General features: G+C 41.0%; 1 protein-coding gene across 1 annotated transcript in view; it reads right to left on the reverse strand.

Moving 5' to 3' along the window:
* Window positions 1–6,588: 6,588 nt before the first annotated feature.
* CDYL2 (chromodomain Y like 2) overlaps window positions 6,589–22,246 on the reverse strand; it is an 86,341-nt gene continuing 70,683 nt past the window's right edge. Inside the window, exons 3-7 of the mRNA XM_069738790.1 lie at window positions 20,979–21,196; window positions 14,150–14,322; window positions 13,612–13,822; window positions 13,366–13,509; window positions 6,589–11,609 (exon numbers count right to left, since the gene is read on the reverse strand). Of these exons, the coding sequence (XP_069594891.1) occupies window positions 11,451–11,609; window positions 13,366–13,509; window positions 13,612–13,822; window positions 14,150–14,322; window positions 20,979–21,196 (905 nt within the window). The 3' untranslated portion in view covers window positions 6,589–11,450. The remainder of the gene's footprint in view (window positions 11,610–13,365; window positions 13,510–13,611; window positions 13,823–14,149; window positions 14,323–20,978; window positions 21,197–22,246) is intronic.

A 22,246-nucleotide genomic window follows, 5' to 3' on the forward strand; every position in this document is an offset into this window, starting at 1 on the left:
TATTTAACATTTTTGTGGAAATTCAAAAACTGAAACGTGGGGCGTGCAATATTATTCGGCCCCTTTACTTTCAGTGCAGCAAAATCACTCCAGACGTTCATTGTGGATCTCTGAATGATCCAATGTTGTCCTAAATGTCTAATGATGATAAATATAATCCACCTGTGTGTAATCAAGTCTCCGTATAAATGCACCTGCTCTGTGATAGTCTCAGGGTTCTGTTTGAAGCACAGAGAGCATCATGAAGACCAAGGAACACAACAGGCAGGTCCGTGATACTGTTGTGGAGAAGTTTAAAGCCGGATTTGGATACAAAATGATTTCCAAAACTGTAAACATCCCAAGGACCACTGTGCAAGCGATCATATTGAAATGGAAGGAGCATCATACCACTGCAAATCTACCAAGAATTTCCATAAAAAATTTAAAATAACCAATAAATTTCGTTCAACTTCACAATTGTGTTCAGCCCCCGTCACACATAGCGAGATCGCTAGCGAGATCGCTGCTGAGTCACAAGTTTTGTGACGCAACAGCGACCTCAGTAGCGATCTCGCTATGTGTGACACGTAGCAGCGACCAGGCCCCTGCTGTGAGATCGCTGGTCGTGTCGGAATGGCCTGGACCGTTTTTTGATCGTTGAGGTCCCGCTAGGTAGCACACATCGCTGGGTTTGACACCTTACCAACGACCTCGTTGACAGGACGTCCCATTGAATCGTCATGAAATAGCATCGTTGTACAGGTCGCCGCATCGCTGCTGCGTCGTTGGGGAGATCTCACTGTTTGACATCTCACCAGCGACCACATAGCGACGCAGCAACGATCCCTGACAGGTCGTATCGTTGTCGGGATCGCTTAAGCGTCGCTATGTGTGACAGGGCTCTTCCACTTGTTGATTCTTCACCAAAAATTTACATTTGGTATCTTTATGTTTGAAGCATGATATGTGGGAAAAGGTTGAAAAGTTCCAGGGAGCCGAATACTATTGCTGATGCTATTGCTTGCTGTTTTCTGTGATTAAATCCTCTGAATGAGATAACTCTGCTATTTCTTCCCTAGGCTATACTGTAAAGCTGCAGAAAACCAGAAATATCGGCCGGTTTCTAGTGTGAAAAACACAGACACACAAAGATAGTCACAAGAAAAGAAGAAATATAAAAGTCAATGAAATTCTGTCAGTATAATACATCTGCTTTCTGTGATTAAATCCTCGGAATGAGATGACCCTGCTATTTCTTCCCTAGGCTACACGGCAAAGCTGCTGAAAACAGGAAATATGAGTAGGTTTCTAGTGTGGAAAACACTAAGGATAGTCACAAGAAAACAAAATAAAAAATATAAAACAGTCACGTTTATAATAAAAAAAAAAATCTGAAGTTTTCTAATTATATATACAATTTATATATGACTTTTCAGTTCAGAATTAGTCAATGGTTCTGACTGGGTCCTTGACAAAAAATACCCAAAGAAATCGGTCTAATTTACTCATGCATAATATGGACATCGGAGAGAAGGTCCATGGGGACTGGGCTCCACAACCAATGAAAACATGTTTAAAACATGACTTGCACTGTGCAATTAATAACACGGCGATAAAAAAGCAAAAAGATAAAAAAGATCAAGGTTCCATTTACTCACGCGTTTCAGATTAGAAACACTTATTCAAGGGACATGAAGTGAGGGTCTATTATCCAAGTTCAATATATTGTAAAACTGACCTGGCAATAGAATTCCTCAGATCAGTGCGAGTACGCAGACACCAAACATGTATCGTTTCTTTTTTTTCAGTGGTGAAAAGAATTCAGAAATTTTCAAAAAACAAAGAAAAAAAAAAAAAAACGCCTTGGCTTTTGTTGGTATTTTCTGATACTCATAACATTCTCATTTTTCGGGATCTGGGGCTGGGTGAGGGCTTATTTTTTTAGCCCTGAGCTTATGTTTTTAACGATACCATTTGGAGTAGATATGATGTTTTGATAACCTGTTATTGCATTTCATTGCACTGTTGCGGCTGCCAAAACCACGTAATTCTGGTGTTTTTATATTTTTGCATGTTACGCCAGTTATAGATCAGATTAATTTACTTTATATTTTGACAGGTTGGACATTTCTGAACACAGCGATACCAAATATGTGTATTTTTTTTTAGAGGGGGAAAAAGGGTGGTGATTTGAACTTGTGTTAAAAAAAAAGTGTGAAATAAGCATTTCCTATGGCAAGAAAAAGAGGTAAATGACCTTGCCACAATTACAGAAAATCAAATGTGTGTTTTTTTGTTTTTTTTATTTTGTCAGGTGGACTTTTTGCCACAGGTTTCAACTAAGGCCATGGAAAGTGATTAGACTGTGACAAGCAATCCTCACTTCTTGGGCTCGTACAGATGTCCGTGATCATCGGTCTGATTGCAATGTATTGACTAGTTGCACATCTCCTGACCCCGAGCGTGACAGCTTCATATATTTCTATGCAGCTGTTACGCTCGGGGATGTGAGATGGGCGGCCGGTCCCTGAAATGATCACGGACATCTGTAAGAGCCCGAATTACACTAATCGGCTCATCTGTAATGCTTGATAAAATATATCTTACCATTGATATGTTGTGACAGTACGCCAAAAGATGGTGACTTCAGTACTCCAAGAGACTAACTTTTCAGTACTTCAAGAGACTGTGGCTTTTCAGTTCTTTGAGAGACAATGTCTTTTCAGTACTCCAAGAGACTGTGACTTCAGTATTCCAAGAGACTGTGACTTCAGTATTCCAAGAGACTGTGACTTCAGTATTCCAAGAGACTGCGACTTCAGTATTCCAAGAGACTGCGACTTCAGTATTCCAAGAGACTGCGACTTCAGTATTCCAAGAGACTGCGACTTCAGTATTCCAAGAGACTGCGACTTCAGTATTCCAAGAGACTGCGACTTCAGTATTCCAAGAGACTGCGACTTCAGTATTCCAAGAGACTGCGACTTCAGTATTCCAAGAGACTGCGACTTCAGTATTCCAAGAGACTGCGACTTCAGTATTCCAAGAGACTGCGACTTCAGTATTCCAAGAGACTGCGACTTCAGTATTCCAAGAGACTGCGACTTCAGTATTCCAAGAGACTGCGACTTCAGTATTCCAAGAGACTGCGACTTCAGTATTCCAAGAGACTGTGACTTCAGTATTCCAAGAGACTGTGACTTCAGTATTCCAAGAGACTGTGACTTCAGTATTCCAAGAGACTGTGACTTCAGTATTCCAAGAGACTGTGACTTCAGTATTCCAAGAGACTGTGACTTCAGTACTCCAAGAGACTGCGACTTCAGTATTCCAAGAGACTGCGACTTCAGTATTCCAAGAGACTGCGACTTCAGTATTCCAAGAGACTGCGACTTCAGTATTCCAAGAGATTATGACTTCATTACTACAAGAGACTATGACTTCATTACTACAAGAGACTATGACTTCAGTACTCCAAGAGACTGCGACTGAATGAGCCAGCCAAACCAGATCTCCACTTTGCACTGACGAAGGGCAGTACCCCAAAACACAGTGTCTGAAAACTGAGATTCTGGTTTGGCTTTTCTCCTAAGTCATGTGACAAGACTCGTTAAAGGGTCAACATTGACTTTTAGGATTGCTACTTCCGGGCCTCGCTTCTGCGACCAGCCTCTCGGGATTACACCCTCTGGTGATTTAAGAGCCTGGTAAGCTATTTTTAGCCTAGGAGCCGCTGTGAGCTACTTTTACAGCGAGGGAGATGTCGGAGCTCTAAAACCTCACACCCGACGCTATGTGCGGTCAGGCCACGCCCCCAGGATTGCTACTTCCAATAGGTGGCACTAGAGTTCTAGTTCTCTTCCTCTCTGAATAAACAATTTGCATATTTCCCAGAGGAGCATTGCGGCTTTAAGTCTCCTCATCTCAGCATGCTTAGCATGTCAATCTCCGCAAGGAGACACAATACTTCTTGGAGATTAATAGTTTACATAAAATTTCACTCTGATCCATGTAGATTATTTTTCAGATTAGACTTTCTACTCGATGAAAGGCATAAAGGTGGGAATAAAACACAGCACGCCATCAACATTGGTTGGAAAATATTAATACATTCTGCTTTCAAAATTGTACTTCAAATAAATATATTTTTAACAATGAAACAAAGACAGTTGCACAAAACACAACTAAATCGGCCGTCTCGTCGCTGATGCCTTGAAAAATAAACTTTTTTTTCGTTTGTTTTTCTTGTTCAATTTCCATCTTTACAACTGAAATGATCCAATGGCCTCTAAAAGCCTTAAATAATCTAGTCTAGTTATATACATGGAGGAAACAAACAAGTCAGTTATACAGAATCTGCAAACAGTCTGCAAAACCTACGAAAAGTAACAAGATTTCTGACTTAAAGATTTTTATTTTACATTTTTTGGCAAATTCAGGGGAAAAAAAAAAAGTAAGAAAAAAAATTCTGCCACCAATTAACTTTAGAACTTAGACAACTTTGTTTTTAGAGGTTTTTTTTATTTATTTTTAGGCCTTTTGTATCAAAACATGACTGTTTTTCTTTTAAGCATTTTGGAAAAACACAGAAAAAACTTGCCAAAATGATCATACGATTGCAATGTGTGAACACAGCATATAACAAAAGTATCTCTGCTGTTCTAAACAGACCAATCAGAGACCAGATTTTATGTTCTAAATTGGTTGCAAAAAACAATTGTCTTAATTCTGAGACACAAGTCCCTTTATGAATTTATTCCAGATGGTCCTCGTTTATTTAAGTTGTCTAACATGAAGACTGGCCTTCCTGCCCTTAACAACCAATCATAACATGTTTCTTAAGAAACTTTTTTGCCGTACCTGATGTAAATGCCGCTGTTCTCCTGAATCCGACGATGTTTTTCTTATGTTTCTGCGCCTTTCCATTCCTGAGATATGGTCCCTTCTTTCTTCTGTGTAAATTTGGTCTTTTTAGCCAAGTGGGTGAGATCTCCATGGCCATGCCCAGTTGGGCAACAAAAAGGACTTAAATTCCATATAAGGTAGAGGACGCTATATCTCAGGAATGGAAAGGCGCATAAACAAAAGAAAAACAACGCCGGATTCGGGAGATCGGCGGCATTTAAACCAAGTACATAAAATACTTATAGGAAGTGACAGGTCCTTTTTAAAGAATGTTACTCCTTAAAATAAAAATATCACCAAGACAAATGATCAAATTCAGGCAAGGATCACACGGCTTTTCCGAGCTTCAATGGCAATAGCGTAGTGTGCAACGTTATTCTTACCAGATGAAGCTATGGTCGACTTCATCATAAGTCATTGGGGTCAATTTTATGGCAGATCCGGCCCAGAATTGTGACTTGCGTTAAGATCGGAATTTATAATCCACATGTGAACAGGGTCTAACATAAGCCACTTTTCGGTCAAATATTAGGATCATCTTCTTGGTTACTAGGACCACAGATACACAGTGTATAAGAAGGTGGAGTTTGTTTATATATATTTCCCTAAAGGGGTATTCAAAACCACAGTTTATTTAAAAAAAACAGCTTCGCTTTACGTACCCTCACCCGGTCCGGTGTTGAGTCCCGGTATCTTTTATTGTCTGCAGCGTTGTCGATGCTGCAGTCATTCAGTGAGCTTAGCGGCTTGTGCCGTCAACTTGACCAAAGTCGCTGATGTTAGCGCTGCAGACAATATCAGACACCAGGGGCAGCGTCGGAGATTCAGCCCCGAACCTGGGGAGGGTGAGTAAAGGACATATTTTTAAATAAATAAACTGTGGTTGGAGGACAAGGGTTTTCTGAAAGTGGAAAACATCCTTAAAATTACCTGGAAGTATAAAAGATGTATGTATGTAACCAAACACAACGTCCCACCTACGGCAGTGAGCACCATTCTGTGAGGCCGAACCTCAGCGCTCCTTCGTATGAGCTCTGTTTATGGAAGGATAATATATAGAATGTTGCATACTAGTTGCTCATTTATCTACCTTACTACATGGAAAACATGGCAGACCTATGGCGAGGTTTCACTCCAGGTCTGTGTATACTGTCGATGTGGAAGAATATCACCATTTTACAATTTATTGCATAGGAACTGTAAGTGACAACTATGATGATGACTGGCAGGAACCATAGACACCTAAATGACTAAAGGGGTTATCCAGTTTCAGGGGAAAAAACATAAACAATATAAAAAAACAGCAGCAAATATTATTTAGGAAATAACCCCCCCCCCCCCAAAAAAAAAAAAACTTTACTCACCTTTACAATCCCTTGCCGATCTGGCTCTGATTCTCCGGAGTCTTTATCTCCTGCTATATATTACTGCCATGATGCCTTGATGCCACGATAGAGCATGTGACCGATCTGGTCACCAATTGGCTAAAGTGGTCACATTCTGCCCACTTGTAAGCAAGACCCAGAGGGCCTAGCGGAGAATCAGCACATCGCCATCTGTTAACAAACATGGTTATACCTATTTTGAAGGCAGCTAAATATACATTCCTGACACGACTAGTATACACTAGCACAATAGAGCAGAATAAACCTAAGGAGTAGGTGCATTTTTTATTTTATTTTTATTATTATTATTTTTTTTAGTCAAGACACTACAAAAATACAGTACTACAAAATTATATTGTGAGGTCTATTTCTAAATAAATTCTAGCTTGATCGTTTTTCTCACAAAAAAACTAGAGAAATTTCTTCATTGCATCACTATGGTCCATCTACTGGAGACAAGACACCATGTTGTATCATGAGGTCTCTCATTGTAAACTCGGCACCGGGCAGCATCTCTGGGATTCATTCTACCTTTTTATTCGGCTTCACCATCGGTCTGTATGAATTGCTAGCCAAGACAAAAAAATATTTAGAATTGAGAGTCCTCAGTGGTTGATACCTTTTAATGGCTAACTCAAAAGATGGTAACAAATTGCAAGCTTTCGAGACTACACAGGTCTCTTCATCAGGCAAAGACTGATGTCAGTCTTTGCCTGATGAAGAGACCTGTGTAGTCTCGAAAGCTTACAATTTGTTACCATCTTTTCAGTTAGCCATTAAAAGGTATCAACCACTGAGGACTCTCAATTCTAAATATTTTTCTATCTACTGGCTAACACGGTACCAAGATATATATCTTTCCTGTAGCCAAGACAAAAGAGGAAGCCATTTGTTTTTGGCCTCTGCAAATATTCCTCGAAATGCAGGAGTGATATAAGACTTTGTAGAACCTTAGGGTCCAAGGGCCAGAAATTGTGCCCTGCCAAGGTTCCAATCTTGGAGTCAGGAGAGTGAAGCTCTGCTCTTCCAAATTGGCAGCCCTGCCCTTCTTTCCTCCCAAAAAGGGCAGTCAGGGAGTTCCAAAAATTGTGCCCTAAAGTGCCAAATCAGGGAGTCAGGAGAGCCGACCTCTCCCCTTTTGTCCTACCAAATTAACAGTCACAAAAAATTGTGACCTGCCATTCTGTCCCTCCAAAATCGGAGTCAAGGAATCGTAAGAACTCAACCCTAGCCTTATGTACTCCCAAATTGCCAGCCCTGCCCTTCTATCCTCCCAAAAAGGGCAGTCAGTGAGTAACAAAAAATTGTGCCCATCACTTCTCTCATGCCAAAGTGCCAGTCAGGGAGTCATAAGAATTGTGCCACGCCCTCCTGACTCTTTAGATGACGACTCCTCCCATCTTAAGCACTCAGATCAGCAGAAAGTCTGGCGATTGTCGCAACTGTCTCACAGACCAGCATATTTAGAGCTAGTTATTTTTCCAGGCACCTTTGAAGATGCAATTGGTGTTTGTAAGCCCTAATTTAAAAGGTGTAATTCAAGTATGAATTGAAAAACAAACAAAAAAAAACCTTAAACCTTTATATTAATTATATTAGGCATCACAAATATCTAGAAAATTCTCGAATCTGCCCAGGGCTTCAGATTGAGCTGTCTATGGAGTAGTTATCCTCTCCCTACTACTACAAGTCAACTGGCTTATTCAATAAGATGAACATAGACTATTGTAGTCAAGAAAAATAAAACAGCAATAACAAACGATTTCAAGGGTTTTCAACTCCCATCATAAACTTTGTAAAAATACAAATTAGTTAATAAATAAAAGAAAAATGTATTTCTTTGATGCAAAAAAAAAATAATATATATATAACTCTCGACCCAACTTCTGCCTAATGGAGGCCATCAGTAAGTAGTCTAGACTGTCAACGAGACGCTAACTACGGTTTCCAAGATCTGGCGACCAACGCAATGAATAAGCATCGTATATCCATAGAGTACCTTGACCTTAAATAGTTCGCATTGCCTAGATTTCAGTGTTATTTTTTTTACCACCAGAGCTGTATTTTTGCAACTTATTAGTTCCACCCTTTAAGATCTTCTGTCCGATCCTCATAGAAGTCTATTGATGCAGGAGTATTCTGCATGCACACAAATTTTTCACCCAGATATGGGGACAGGGAACACTAGCTCTTGGGAGCAGTGGAGATCCCAGCGACTGGATCCCTTTTAATCTGACAAGTCAGGAGATATGCCACCATAAGCGTAATATAGCAGAAATGGGTTTAAATGACCTTTAAAAGGTATCTGAATCTAAACTATTTATATGTGCATGTAGCTCTTTTAAAGACAAGTCCAGTAATGCCTTTACATGGCCAGTCCGAACCTTCGCTACGGAGAAATCAGCGTTTGAATAGATATGCAAATGAGGCTGAAGAGCTTTAGCAGATCTGAAGCCTCTGTCACTCCAGCTCTATCCCCGCCTCCTCTTACTTGGCTGTAGGTTCCTTTGCAGAGCATAGAGGCTTTCAGTCAATCAGGAGGAGGCGGCGCTGGGCGGGGAATAGAGCTGGAGTTACCGAGGCTTCAGATCTACCATAGCACTTCAGCCTCATTTGCATATCAATTCAAACGCTGATTTCTCAGGAAGAGAGAAGAGGACTGGCCATGGTAAAGTATTGCAGGACTTATGTTCGAAAGAGCTACACGCATATATAAATAGTTTGGGAGGGTGAGGTAACATCCTGTTGACAGACCTGCTTTAAACAAAGTAGACAACGTGGTCTATAATGGATGTGTCCTTCACAGATACATTTCATTCGTAAATATTGCAAAGATACTCTGCAGTGATGTATTTTTATGAATATATGGATAAACCTGTGGGTACTTCTTCCAGACATAAAGGGGGTGTCCAGGACTGAAATAGTAATGACATATCTTTAGGGTAGATCATCAATATCAGTGGGCATCTGACACTCGGCCGATACCTGACTGAGTGAGTAGTGACCATTTTCTGCTACTGGAGGTTAGCTCCAATTGACGTAAATGATCTGAACTGCAGTACCTGAAAATGGTCACTACACAGTGGTGGTGTGCTGCCTGTGTAACACTGTGCGTGTCTGGTGGCCACGGCTCCTAGTATCAGCTGAGTGGTTGGGTCTGATCACTACTGATCTTACAGATCTATGGGCAGGTTATCAATATCTTAGTCCTGGACATCCAATTAGATGTAGACAGATCTTGGCAACAGAGTACTATGGAAGAAGGTACCGCTACTTCCTTCTACTCGATCACCGTTGCACCTACTTCCACAACCAATCATTTGAGTGTTTGGCCTTATGGTAGTGGTTTCCGGTCTGCAGATGTCTAACTGTTGCAAATCTACAACTTCCTCCATTGTGGGACGTTGTACTTTCACTGCTGAGAAGCAACAAGTTTGAAACTGGTCTACGGATAACGTCAGAAGAAGAGAGGGGTACATACTTCAACTCCTGAGGAGCACCAGGTTAGAAACTGGTCTATGGACATCTTCAGAAGAACAGAGGAAAACATACTTTCACTGCTGAGGAGCAACAAGTTAGAAACTGGTCTATAGACAAGTTAAGAAGAACAGAGGGGTACATACATACTATCACTGCTGAGGAGCAACAAGTTAGAAACTGGTCTATGCATAACTTAAGAAGAACAAAGGGGGGGGGGGATGGATACGTTCTTCCACTCCTGAGGAGCAACAAGTTAGAAACTGGTCTATGGACAAGTTCAGAAGAACAGAGGGATACATACATACTATCACTGCTGAGGAGCAACAAGTTAGAAACTGGTCTATGGACAACTTCAGAAGAACAGAGGAAAACATACTTTCACTGCTGAGGAGCAACAAGTTAGAATCTGGTCTATGGACAAGTTCAGAAGAACAGAGGGGTACATACATACTATCACTGCTGAGGAGCAACAAGTTAGAAACTGGTCTATGCATAACTTAAGAACAAAGGGCGGGGGATACGTTCTTCCACTCCTGAGGAGCAACAAGTTAGAAACTGGTCTATGGACAACCTCAGAACAACAGAGGGGTACAAAATTGGAAACAACATGCCATATTGAAAAAAAAAAATCCATAGACCCAACGGTAGCTTTCCTTATTGTCCCATAAACATAAATTAATTTATGTTCCTCTAGTTAAGGGTGTCCATACCATTTAATGCATTACGAGTCACTTTCGTCCCTGTTATTTTTGTGCTGGTACAACATAGGTCAATACGTCCTGCATTATTAATAATATTTTGGGCAAAGTTAGGCTACGTTCAGACTAGCGTTGTGCGCCGCTGCGTCGGCGACGCAACGCACAACGCACCGAAAAACGCGGCAAAACGCACGCAAAAACGCTGCGTTTTGCGACGCGTGCGTCGTTTTTTGCCGAAAATCGGACGCAAGAAAAATGCAACTTGTTGCGTTTTCTTGGTCCGACGCTAGCGGCAAAAAAGACGCACGCGTCACAAAACGCAACAAACAAAAACGCATGCGTCCCCCATGTTAAACATAGGGGCGCATGACGCGTGCGTCGCCGCTGCGTCGCCCGACGCTAACGCGACGCACACTAGCACAACGCTAGTCTGAACGTAGCCTAAGTCAAAGTGCCCAAAACAAGAGGCAAATCACTTGATTTCTGCCCATTAAAAAACAAAACAAAAAAAACAACAATAAAATAAATTATCAGGTTAACATGACCAAACAAGAAAACAAAAAAAAACCCAAAACATCAGAAGCAACTATGTACACGAATCATCCAATACGCAAGTACGAGGAAAAAATAATTAAAAAAATAGATACAAAGTGCAAAAATTCTCACACTACTTTTTTTTTTCCGGATGTTTTGTGTCATCGTTATTGTAAGTGACTCTCACAGTAAGAAAGTAAAGAAGGTGCTTTGTGGCAGATGGAATGTTTTACGCTTTTTTGGGAGAGATGGAAGTTTTGTTATTTTTATACATTGTATATGGTTTCAAGAGTCGATACCACTTAACCCCCCCAAATAAAGTGGAAGCAGTAGGACAGTTTCCGCATGGAACACCTCATTGCATAATTGTGGGCACCTGCAAAGTGTACCCAAACCTCATTCAAGGTTACCGCAGGCGCGGAGACGGAAGTGGGAAGGAAAACTTTTTTCTCTGGTCTGACAGGGGTCAGACTTCATAGATTTTGTCCTGTAAATAGCTGAATAAAGAGTCCAGTCCTTTGGGTGAGCTCCAGAGCTGTTTTAACATCTGACACTCCCGCTCGTTCACATCCTCCAGTACAGATTTAAGGAAGCTTCTCACAAGGCATTTGGATTCCTCTAATACCTGAAGAAAAAAAAAAAGTTGGCGATATCTTAATTTACACATGGAGGTTTCTTTTTCAAAAATTTTCTGCTTTGCCTTTTCTAGTCGTTAAAAATGAAGGGACCCTAAAAAATATGATGCGGATGCCCTCTATTTTTAATAATTAGCTAAGGCAAAGCAAATGGGGGGAGGCTCATATTAATAGGCTAGGAAGGGCTGTGGATATTGGCCCCCTTCCTAGTCTAAAAAGACCAGCTCTCAGTTGCCCCAGATCCATTAGATGCACCAGTTCTGGTGCTTAACCTCGGCTCCTCCCTATTGCTCTGGTGTGTTGGGAATTGGGGTAATGGGACTGCGGGGTTGATGTCAACTGTGTAATGTCTTCTGACATCTAGCCCACGGGTTAATAATAGAGAGGTATCTATCAGACACCCCCATTGCGTAAAAAAAATAAAAAAAAAAACAGAGAAAAAAAAAAATTGTAAAAACTCCCCCAACAATTCAATTTCAACCATTTATTAAAATAAAAATAATACACACCGGTCTGCCATAATCCAAATGGAGGTCCCATGACGATCCCCATCTTCTTCATCCAGTGTATGAAGCTTCGTTTAGATACACTTCAATGGACTGGAGCAGCAGCCACTGGCCGGGTCTGTGAGACCTGGCCACTGTCAACAGAGGTTACGTAAGTAAGGTTGCCTCAGTTCACAGGAATGGTTCTCATGACGGCAGGGCAAGAGCCAGAATGATAAGCAGTGATGTCACCGCTCATCTCAATTAGACAAGGGATCTTCATGGGATTTCCATCTGGATTACATCGGAAAGGTGTAGAGTCTTTTTTTTTTTTAATATATCAGTGAAAGAGGGAAATTGTCGGGAGTGATTTTTGTTCAAATTAACAACTTCTGTGTGTGTTTATTTCTTTTGACTAAAGGGTTAGTAATTGGGGTGTCGGACAGACGCCTCTCCATTACTAACCCGTAGGCTTGAAGCCAGCGCCAGCTGTGGACATCAAACCCACAATCCCATTACCAACACACCAGGACAATCGGGAAAAGCCAATCCTAAGCACCAGATCTGGCGCATCTAATGGACGCCCCATATCTGGGACGGCTGGTCTTATAACGAAGGGAAAGGGCCAATATCCAAGGCCCTTCCCAGCCTATTAATATTAGGTCCCAGCCTTATGCTTTGCCTTAGTTAGATATTAAAAATAGGGGGGCCCACATTGTTTTTTTTTCATCATTTATTTATGGATTAACAAGTAGAGTAAAATAGACATGCAAGGCACTGCTCCACTTGGACCTCTGCCTCCTGGTTCAGTTATCTTTTTTTTTAATTCTCTGTTGTTTTAAGTCATTTTCTGGCAATTGTTCTGCTCTTACCATCATTTTGCTTCCTTTTGCAGACCCCTAGTCCTTTCTATGATTCATTTACAGCAGCTAAGTTTGGATCCACATTGACTTATATGAGGTTTGAGTACAGGGTCAAGTTTGGGTACCTGAGCCAAACTTTGGACTTAAGTTCGGCGGAACCTGAACTTCCAAGGGTCAGTTCATCCCTACACATTACACTAATAATGTAAGGGCTTGTTGGCCTTTATTTTTGGTTTTGCTTTAACCCTTGTATTCAATACAATTGCGGAGGTTATCATATCCCACTCACAAGTTAATCATTGAGTCCTTCTGCAGTCGGCGGGGTTTGGCTAACTTTTACCTAATGGGCAACTTTAGGATAGTCAAAAAATAACCAAAAGAAGTGATAGCCATCTTACCACAGCACTGCAGGCAGCCATTTCTTTTACTCGGAGCATAACCTCCTGGCTGAATGTTGTCGGCCAGAAAACTTGGGACACTAGCCCTCGGCTACATGCCTCTTGTGCGGTGAGTTTCCTTCCACAGAACAACATCTCATTGGCCTGAAGAAGGAAGAGTATTTTTTTTTTGTTACTGTTCAAAATATCCATTTTATTCTTGAAAAAATGAAATTCCTCTATTTTATTGGAATTGTTAGAACTTACCAGGGCAACACCAAGTATCTGAGGAAAAGTATATGAGGAGCAACCGGCAGGAGTCAGACGGATAGTAGCGTATGGAGTCTGGAACCAAGCTTTTTCACTTGCCCACACTATATCACATAGAGGCAAGATGGATGCCCCCAGGCCAAGAGCTGGGCCGTTAATAGCCACCACAATTGGCTTTTTGAACTGGATGAACGCCTTTACAAAATCTCTGCGGAAACACAAGAAACAGGCGTTGGGTTGAAATTACAACGCAATACATGACTCAACAATGGGGTGTACAAAATGCTGTGCGGTGTGGGAAGAGAGAGTACAGTTACAACCAGATGATGTCGGGGAAGTGAAGGATTCAGCATGTCAAATTTTTATGCCTAATCCTTTTGGAGCTTACGCCACCCTCCAGATTAGAAAAACATGCAGCCTCGTCCAAGCTTAGCTTGCGTGTGTACAAAAAAGTCGGGGAGAGATAGTGGTTATCGGAACACTAGTGTTCTATACTGTATAGACATCTTTAGGAGTGAACAAACAACTTAATTACCTTATTGCTTCTGCGATTCTTGAGCTTTCCTTTCTTCTGTCTGTAGACAATTTTCCGATTAGGTAGGAATAATCCAAGCCGCTGCAGAAAACACTCCCGACAGCGCTGAGCAGCAGGAGCTTACTATCATCAGATGAAGCATTGCACAAAGCCCGTCGGACCTCTTTCATAATCTGAATGGAGGACATAAATTGAAGATTGTAACATGCACTTCAAGACTGAAGCCCCATAAAAATAAGAACCCACAAGGAGAACTGACTAGTGATGTGAAATACATGGACTCGTCCATTGTGGACTTTTTTTGTGGTGAAGACAGTAGACACCCGATTCACGGCCACAGCTGGTACATGGATATTTTTCAATCAAAGGAGTTCTAAGGTCCCAGAGCTTAGATAAAATGTAGGCCTTTTTTAGGAGTTCTTTGATCCTATTACTCTTAGCCACCCAGTGTAGAAGGTCCTGGAACTCAAGTCCCATGTTTCATCATCCTGCAATTAACAACTTCATGGGCTCCCTCTATTGTATATACAAGGAAAGGATAGGTGCCAATATCAGATTGGTCCTATGCACTTCAATTGGACCTGATCTTCAGCGCCCGAGAACGGCCACTACAAATAGTATAGAGCTGTATTCTTCTGGCGGTGGTTCACGGCTGATCGGTTCAGTAGGGATACCGATGGTATAGGATATAAATATATAGCTCTGGACAACCCTTTAAAGAGAGTAATAATCCAGAAATTAAATAAAGTAAGCCGATGATCAGGTCCTAAAGACTCCAAGCTGCCATGCTGGTGACACAGTAATAACATTTACAGCGGTATAGTAGAGAGAAGCCAACAGGCTGCTTTACAAATACCAAGCTCCCTGTGTGATCATGATGGTGGTTGTTAAGGATCGTGAAGAATCCCGAGAGTTCTAGTTGTCATGGAAACCTCACTTGTCTTTTAAAGAGAGCTTTCATATATTTAGATCAGTCCCCCCCCCCTTTCATTCAGCCGGTCACGATCCCAGGTGTGCACATCCCTTTAAGCCCAGAGGTACTGTGCACTATTATTACCAGGCTCCTGGGGAATGTGTAGGCCCTCGTGACTGGTAACTATTCTGGGTTCGAGAACGTTCTTACCAAGAAAGACAACGTTGAGATACATTGGAGAACTTCATCACATTGAGATACATTATAGAATTTCATCATTTGGATTCCTAAAGATAAATGTCCTCCCCGTTCACGTTCACGCAAAGTGATTATTTGTACCAAAAAAATACAGATGCAGCTAATTCTTATCATATTAATGGGACATTGTAGGCAAAACCAAAATGTCAGGACAACCCATTTTTTTTAAAAGCTTCATAGATTAGGAGCCAGGTGGACCAGGATTAGGACCAGTGAGAACAACGGATCCTCATGGGGGTCCAACATTCTGATACAGGGATTGGCCTGTATGGATGGAGGAAGCTTCGGATGCTGCAATTTTTCCACTGAATTTATAGGGCAATCATGTATATTTTAGTCATCCTCAGTCCTCTCTGCGGCGATGTCCTGCTCTGGCAAATAGAGTGGAGTCCTGAGCAGGGGACTCCAAATAATATACTTTGTAGGCGAACAATCTGTTTGACCTTTTCCAGGTGCGGCCATTTTTCATTTTAACTTTACTTTTCGTTTTTCATTTTTCTATTGATATAGCTATATTATTAATACCATTTGTAAGTACAGCAACAGTCCAAACAATAGCTGTCACTCACATCTTGTTAAAAGAATTGCTTTATTGATCCGTAGTAAAAAAGGCACAAAAAATGGTTGAACACAACAGCACAAAAATTAAAATCTGCCTTTTTAATTTTTCTGCTGTTGTGTCCAGCCATTTTTTGTGCATTTTTCACTACTGGATCACTAAAGCAATTTTTTTTAGGAAGATGTGAGCACCGGTTATCTTTTGGACTGTTGCTATTACTGAAGTATTTTGCAATGCACCTGGACAGGAGAGCCGATTGCTCTCTTTTCACACATTTGACATTTGTGAAAACGGTGGCATTTCTGAGCCAGAAGGTGTGGTGACCCCCCAAAAAATTGTTCATAATTCAAACGTTTACGAACAGAATACCAAAACGGTTGAATTTGTCCCCACCTTCTTTAAACTGGGAAAAATGGGGTAATTCAAACATTCATATATAATTTTTCTTCACTTTCACTTTTTTTCTCAGTCCTTTTAGGGACCTGGACTAGTAATATGTACTGTATTGCAGTATATAGAAAAAATGACAACCTACTATGAAGCCCAGCCCATGGATAGGTTTTATGGGAGTACACAGATGGTGGCGACAGGAGCTTCCAGTAGGCCCCTGGCTACCACAGAGGGTGATAAGTGGTTCAATACTGGCATGACACGTTTGGTCCACTTAAAAACCAGTAACAGCAGCATTCCAATGATTAACAGCAGCGACTGGAGTTGGCTCTGAACGCTGCTGTTAGAGGCAGATGGATGACCTATTTCAAAGCCAGAACCCTTTGTGTATGGGGCTCAGCTTTTGAGATACATATACATCAAACGTCAAGAAAAAGTTAGCATAAATGTAATAAAAAATTATCTATTTAAACCAAATTTTATTGATTACCACATTTGTTTGGGAATTGTTTTATTTCCAATGTCACTATTGATATTTTGAAATCTTGCAGTTTTTACTCTGAGCCTCACAGTAGGCTGATACTTCCTGTGGTGCAGAGATCACTTTCGAGCAGCCATCTCACCATCATAAGTAAGATTACAATGTAAGATCACAAGAACCGATGGTCACAGATCACCTCCTCTCCCTTCCAGCACAATGACCTCTGCACAGATCACAGAGCATGCCCCCAACACTCTCTCGAAGAAGTTAATGAGTTATTTCCGGTCCACAGCTTGGACAAGATTGACTGCCCCAATAACCATGTACAGAAAATAGAATTTAAAAAAATAATAATCAAAATGAAATAGAATAGATAAAAAATCATTTTCATTATAGTTTTAATTAGCAAAACATAAGTAATATATTTCTCTGATTTACAATTCCAAATTATAGTCTTGAATTAATCATATTTTTATTTAAAGGCATTTGTCATCAAAATGACAAAGAAATTAAGAAAAAGCCAATAACGAATAGATATAAATTTCTACAATGAACATTCAGTCCCACTGGATATTGCCAGTTTTCATTTCTTAAGTTCTTAACAATTATGAAATAATTAAAGTGGCATAAAATGAAATAAAACCAAAACTATATCATGTTTTAGTTACTCTAGTATTAGAAATACATGGTTGATGGTTGGGACAAGACATACCGCAATATGTAAAGTTGTGAGACAAGTTATTCTGTTATTGGGGCCGTGCGGTCAGATATGAAAGGTGTTGTCTAAAAATCTGCTATAGGACACGTAATAAGAGCGTGCTTCATTTCAGATTGGCTTGATTGACCTCTTCCTTGGTAGTTATGAAACTGTGCAGAGCTTCTTCACTCCACTGACACTGCATGTTACTCGCCTGTCACGGCTCCAGCACCGGCCCATGCTTCTTTCTCATATGACTGCCTTTGCGTTAGTCCATACCGGGTGTCACGATATCTAGAGCGACCCCACAGGGGGTATCGGTCGGCGGACGGCACACAATGGGATGGTAAAGGGGTTAGGAAGGCCCTACCATTAGGAAAATGAGGAATAGTCACCTCCTGCTCAAACCTAAGCCTGACCCTGCACTCCCCTACGCCCTAAGTGGGTCCTTCCCCCCACCGCCATCAGGAACCTCGTCCCTTGTTGTCACCTCTTCCCTCGTTGTCACCTCACACTGCTCTGGCTAGTGCACTGGCCGGCAAGGGGCGCTAGCCTCACCACTGCAGATAGTACAACTCAGGGGACAGTGATAAAAATGAGACAGATTGGGGTAATAACACAACTTGGCTTTACAACTTCCTTTGCTGCAAAGCACCGCACATTAGAATAAAGGCACCAGGATCACAAATTCACCAAACTTGCTGATAAACCACAGCAGCCAGCAAGCTCCTTACTCCAGGCTTGGTCACTGTAGATTGCTCTATCACCGACAGTCAGCTGATGCATCAGGTGACCATTTAAAGCATGGTGGGAGTGGTCACCACCCACATCAACTGACCTATCCACACTGCAGATACAACAGATTGCCAGCGAGGGAAACTGATATTAACCCCAGCTGGTCCTGAAAGGAAAAAAGCTTAATTTAAATCATAGTGGAACCAGAGCTGCCATGAATCCAAAAATGGATCGTGACACCGAATTACTCAAGAATCCCTTCAAACTCCTGCGACATCACCAATCTAGGCCTTTTAAGGCTGACAAAGGCAGAGATTAAGTGCTTTTGGGCACCGCTGGTCAAAAATTAGTGTTATTGTGAACAGTTGAAGATGAAATGATCTCTAAAAGGGCTGAAGTTAAAGATGACACATTTCCTATGTATTTTAGGCAAAAAAATAAATAGTCATTTTTAAATGTTGAATGGCCTATGCAAAAGTTTGGGCGCCCATGGAGATTTTTGTGCTCAGATAACTTTGTCCAAGGTTTCAGACCTTAATTATCCTGTTAAGGTTTGACTTGTTCACTATCGTTGTTAGGAAAAGTCAGGTGATGCAAATTTTCCAGCTTTATAAAAACCCAGTCTCCTCTAACCTTGTGACAAAAAACAGCAGCCATGGGTTCTTCTAAGCAGCTGCCTAGCACCCTGAGAATTAAAATGTGAAGGCGCACAAAGCAAGAGAAGGCTATAAGAAAATAGCAAAGCATTTTTAAGTTGCCCTTTCCTCAGTTTGAAATGCAATTAAGAAATGGAAGGTACCAGGAACAATGGAGGTCAAAATAAGGTCTGGAAGACCAAACAAAATTTTAGGAGAGCTGCTGCTAGAGAGGCAAATAAATCAAAACCCCATCTTGACTTCAAAAGGCCTTCCGAAATATTTAGGAGACTATGGAGTTGTGGTATGTCGTTGTATTGTTTAGAGAGACCTGCATAAGTATAGACTTCATATAAGAGTAATCGGAAGAAAACCTCTCCTGCGTCTACACCAGAAAATTCAGGGTCAGAAGTATGCAAAAAAAAACATCTAAACAAGCCTGATTCATTTTGGAAACAAGAACTGTGGACTGATGAGGTTAAAATATAACTCTTTGGCTACAATGATCAAACATTTGTGTGAAGAAAAAAGGGCACAGAGTTTCAGGAAAAGAAAATTTTGCCAACCATTAAGCATGGGGGTGGATCAATCATGCTTTGGGGTTATGTTGCAGCCAATAGCATCATGGGGGAACATTTCACGGGTAGATGGAGGAATGATTTAAATTAAATTCCAACAAATTCTTCATGTAAACATAACACCAGCTATAAAAAAGCTGAAGTTGAAAAGAGGATGACTTCTACAAATGGATAATGATCCTAAACACACGTCAAAATCCACAATAGACAACCTCAAAAAAGGCGCAAGCTGAAGGTTTTACAATGGCCCTCACAGTCCGCTGATCTCAAAATCATTGACAATCTGTGGCTAGACCTCAAAATAGCAGTGCATGCAAGACAACCCAGGAATCTCACAGAACTGGAAGAATTCTCCAAGGAAAAATGGATGAAAATCCCTCAAACAAGAACTGAAAGATTCTTGGCTGGCTACAAAAAATGTTTACAAGCTGTGATACTTGCAAAAGGGTCTGCTACTAGCTACTAACCATGCAGGGTGCCCAAACATTTGCATTGGCCCATTTTCCTTTTTGAAATTTTTAAAATGTACAAAACGAAAATATTTTTTTTTGCCTAAGATACAAAGGAGATGTGTCATGTTTAACTTTAGCCCTTTTAGAGATCATATCAACTTCCAACTTGCTTAACTGTTTCCAAACTCAGTCCTGCTTACTGGGCGTCATCCACACCAACCTGTCAGCACCCAAGTTATCATTTCATTGTAACTATTCTCAATCCTGTTCACACCTTACTTCTGCAAATAAGGTAACACATCAAGTGTCTTCCCAGTTTGCCTATATGTCAGTTTCCTCCTGTTGATAACCGTTTCCATGATACAATATCCAGTTGCATAATTTGCTGCTATTCACTGTTGACTTGCTGAAGATACCAGACTGCATTTACTTGCGTTACATTGCTGCTGTTAACTATTGCCTTGCTGGAACATACAAGACGGCATTTACTTCTTTTACACTGCTGTGATTAGCCATTTTCCTGCCAGGGGATACTAGTCTTGTGTGTCTCTGTCATACGTGCTCAGTTTGCCTCCGGTCCAAGCTGCTCACCCAGATCTATGCCTTAAGAGTATCCACCTCACAAGGCGAGCCCATAACACTGCAGTATTAGCAAGCAAGGAATGGGGTGTAAAGGTGTGTGAACTAGAACTAAAAAGAGGCAAGCTGGAGAGTAAGGGTTGTTTTAATTTTTCTAGTAAACTTCCCACATGTACCAACTTTTGATAAATGTAGAAGTCCCAACTTGGCAGTGGTGGGACATGCAAACTTCAGTTGGATATCACTAGATTAGGGTGAGGGTGGTCTCATCCAAAGGCCAGGATTGGCTTCCATTTACATGGGACTTGGATGTTATGCTATTAGTGGGGAAAGGGGAACAGAGAATGGTAAGTATATGTTAGACATTTGGTAAAGCAAGGATAGGTAATATATCGATGATCACTAAGGTTCCAATTGCCAGGACCCTCACTAATCATACAACAAAGTACTCTTTGGATTTGGTGGGTGTCCCAGTGGACAGAACCTCATCAGTTTCTGGGAACACCCCCTATAAAACATTAATATTTAACTCAATAAATTATTTCAGCTTACGTCAGGTGTCAGGGAGTTGTTGTCTGATGTCTGGCTGGACAGCAGGATGTGAGTGAAGCCATCTTCCTTCCTGACGACTATGTCCCGGAATCGACAGTTACTTTCGTTCTGACGGACGCTGTATCTCAATCTCTTATCAAACACGTAGTCCTTTTCCAAGTCCAGTTTCCGCTTGACTGGGCTGTGAGGGGTCAGTCCTCCATTGGTCAATGGTTCCCCTTTAAGTGTATAAAAAAAATAAATAAATAAAAATAAAAAAGAATAATAATGATAAAGTAAAAAGAATAAAGTACAATATTACACAAAGATTATATTCTGTGCCGGTAACAAATTTGATATAAATTGGCGATTAAATACAAGAGCATTGTGTTCAGACTCAGTTTGGTGTCTTCGTAATAATTTAGGACCCTGAGAAGTACCACCCACACTTTATGGGGAATGTCGCTTTGATATCTGAGCAATGTTTTTGCAATATTTTACTTTCTGATCTGCCTTTACCATTTAATAGAATGAGGAGGATTAGCTTAATAATGGTTATTTGGCATTACCAGACAGCACCACTCTTTTCGAATGGCCCTGTCCGGTATTGCAAAGCAGTCTCAATTTGTGGAACATGGTAAAGGCCGAGTGTCATACACATCAGATGGTCGACGTCTATAACCGTAATGAAGTACAACCCAGTTAGTTAAAGGGAATTTGTCAGCAGGTTTTTACTAGTCTACTGAAGAACAGCATGATGTGGGGGCAAAGACCCCGATTCCAGCATGTATCACTCACTTGGCTTGTTGCTGCAGTTTTGATTAAAAACTGTTTTATCTGCTACCGGTTCTCTAAATGCTGAGCTCTGTATCAACCCACCCACACTACTGATTGCTTACTTTTCTTTGTTCAATGTGTATAGGCAGTAAGCTGCCAATCAGTAGTGGGGGGTGTGGCTGGACTACCAGGTAGCAAGCCAAGTAGTCCTCTAGTGATAATCTCCTGCTGATAAAACAGTAATTTGTATAAAAGCTACACTGAGCTGCCCAGTAAGTGACACATCGCTGGAATCATGGTCTTTGCTCCTATATCATGCTGCTCTCAGATTAGGTAGAAAAAAACCTGGATACAAATTCTCTTTAAGGGTCCAACTCGGTAATGTTTGGTCATACATATGAGCTTAGATGACTTCTGGTGGGCAGATCTAGGTATATGGCCAAATTGTATACGAGTGTCATGATTAGTGATACATTTACCACTTCATCACACTGAAGGAAGATAATAAATGG

Source organism: Ranitomeya imitator, chromosome 9 (genome assembly GCF_032444005.1).
Source record: "Ranitomeya imitator isolate aRanImi1 chromosome 9, aRanImi1.pri, whole genome shotgun sequence".
In the NCBI taxonomy this organism is placed as follows: domain Eukaryota; kingdom Metazoa; phylum Chordata; class Amphibia; order Anura; family Dendrobatidae; genus Ranitomeya; species Ranitomeya imitator.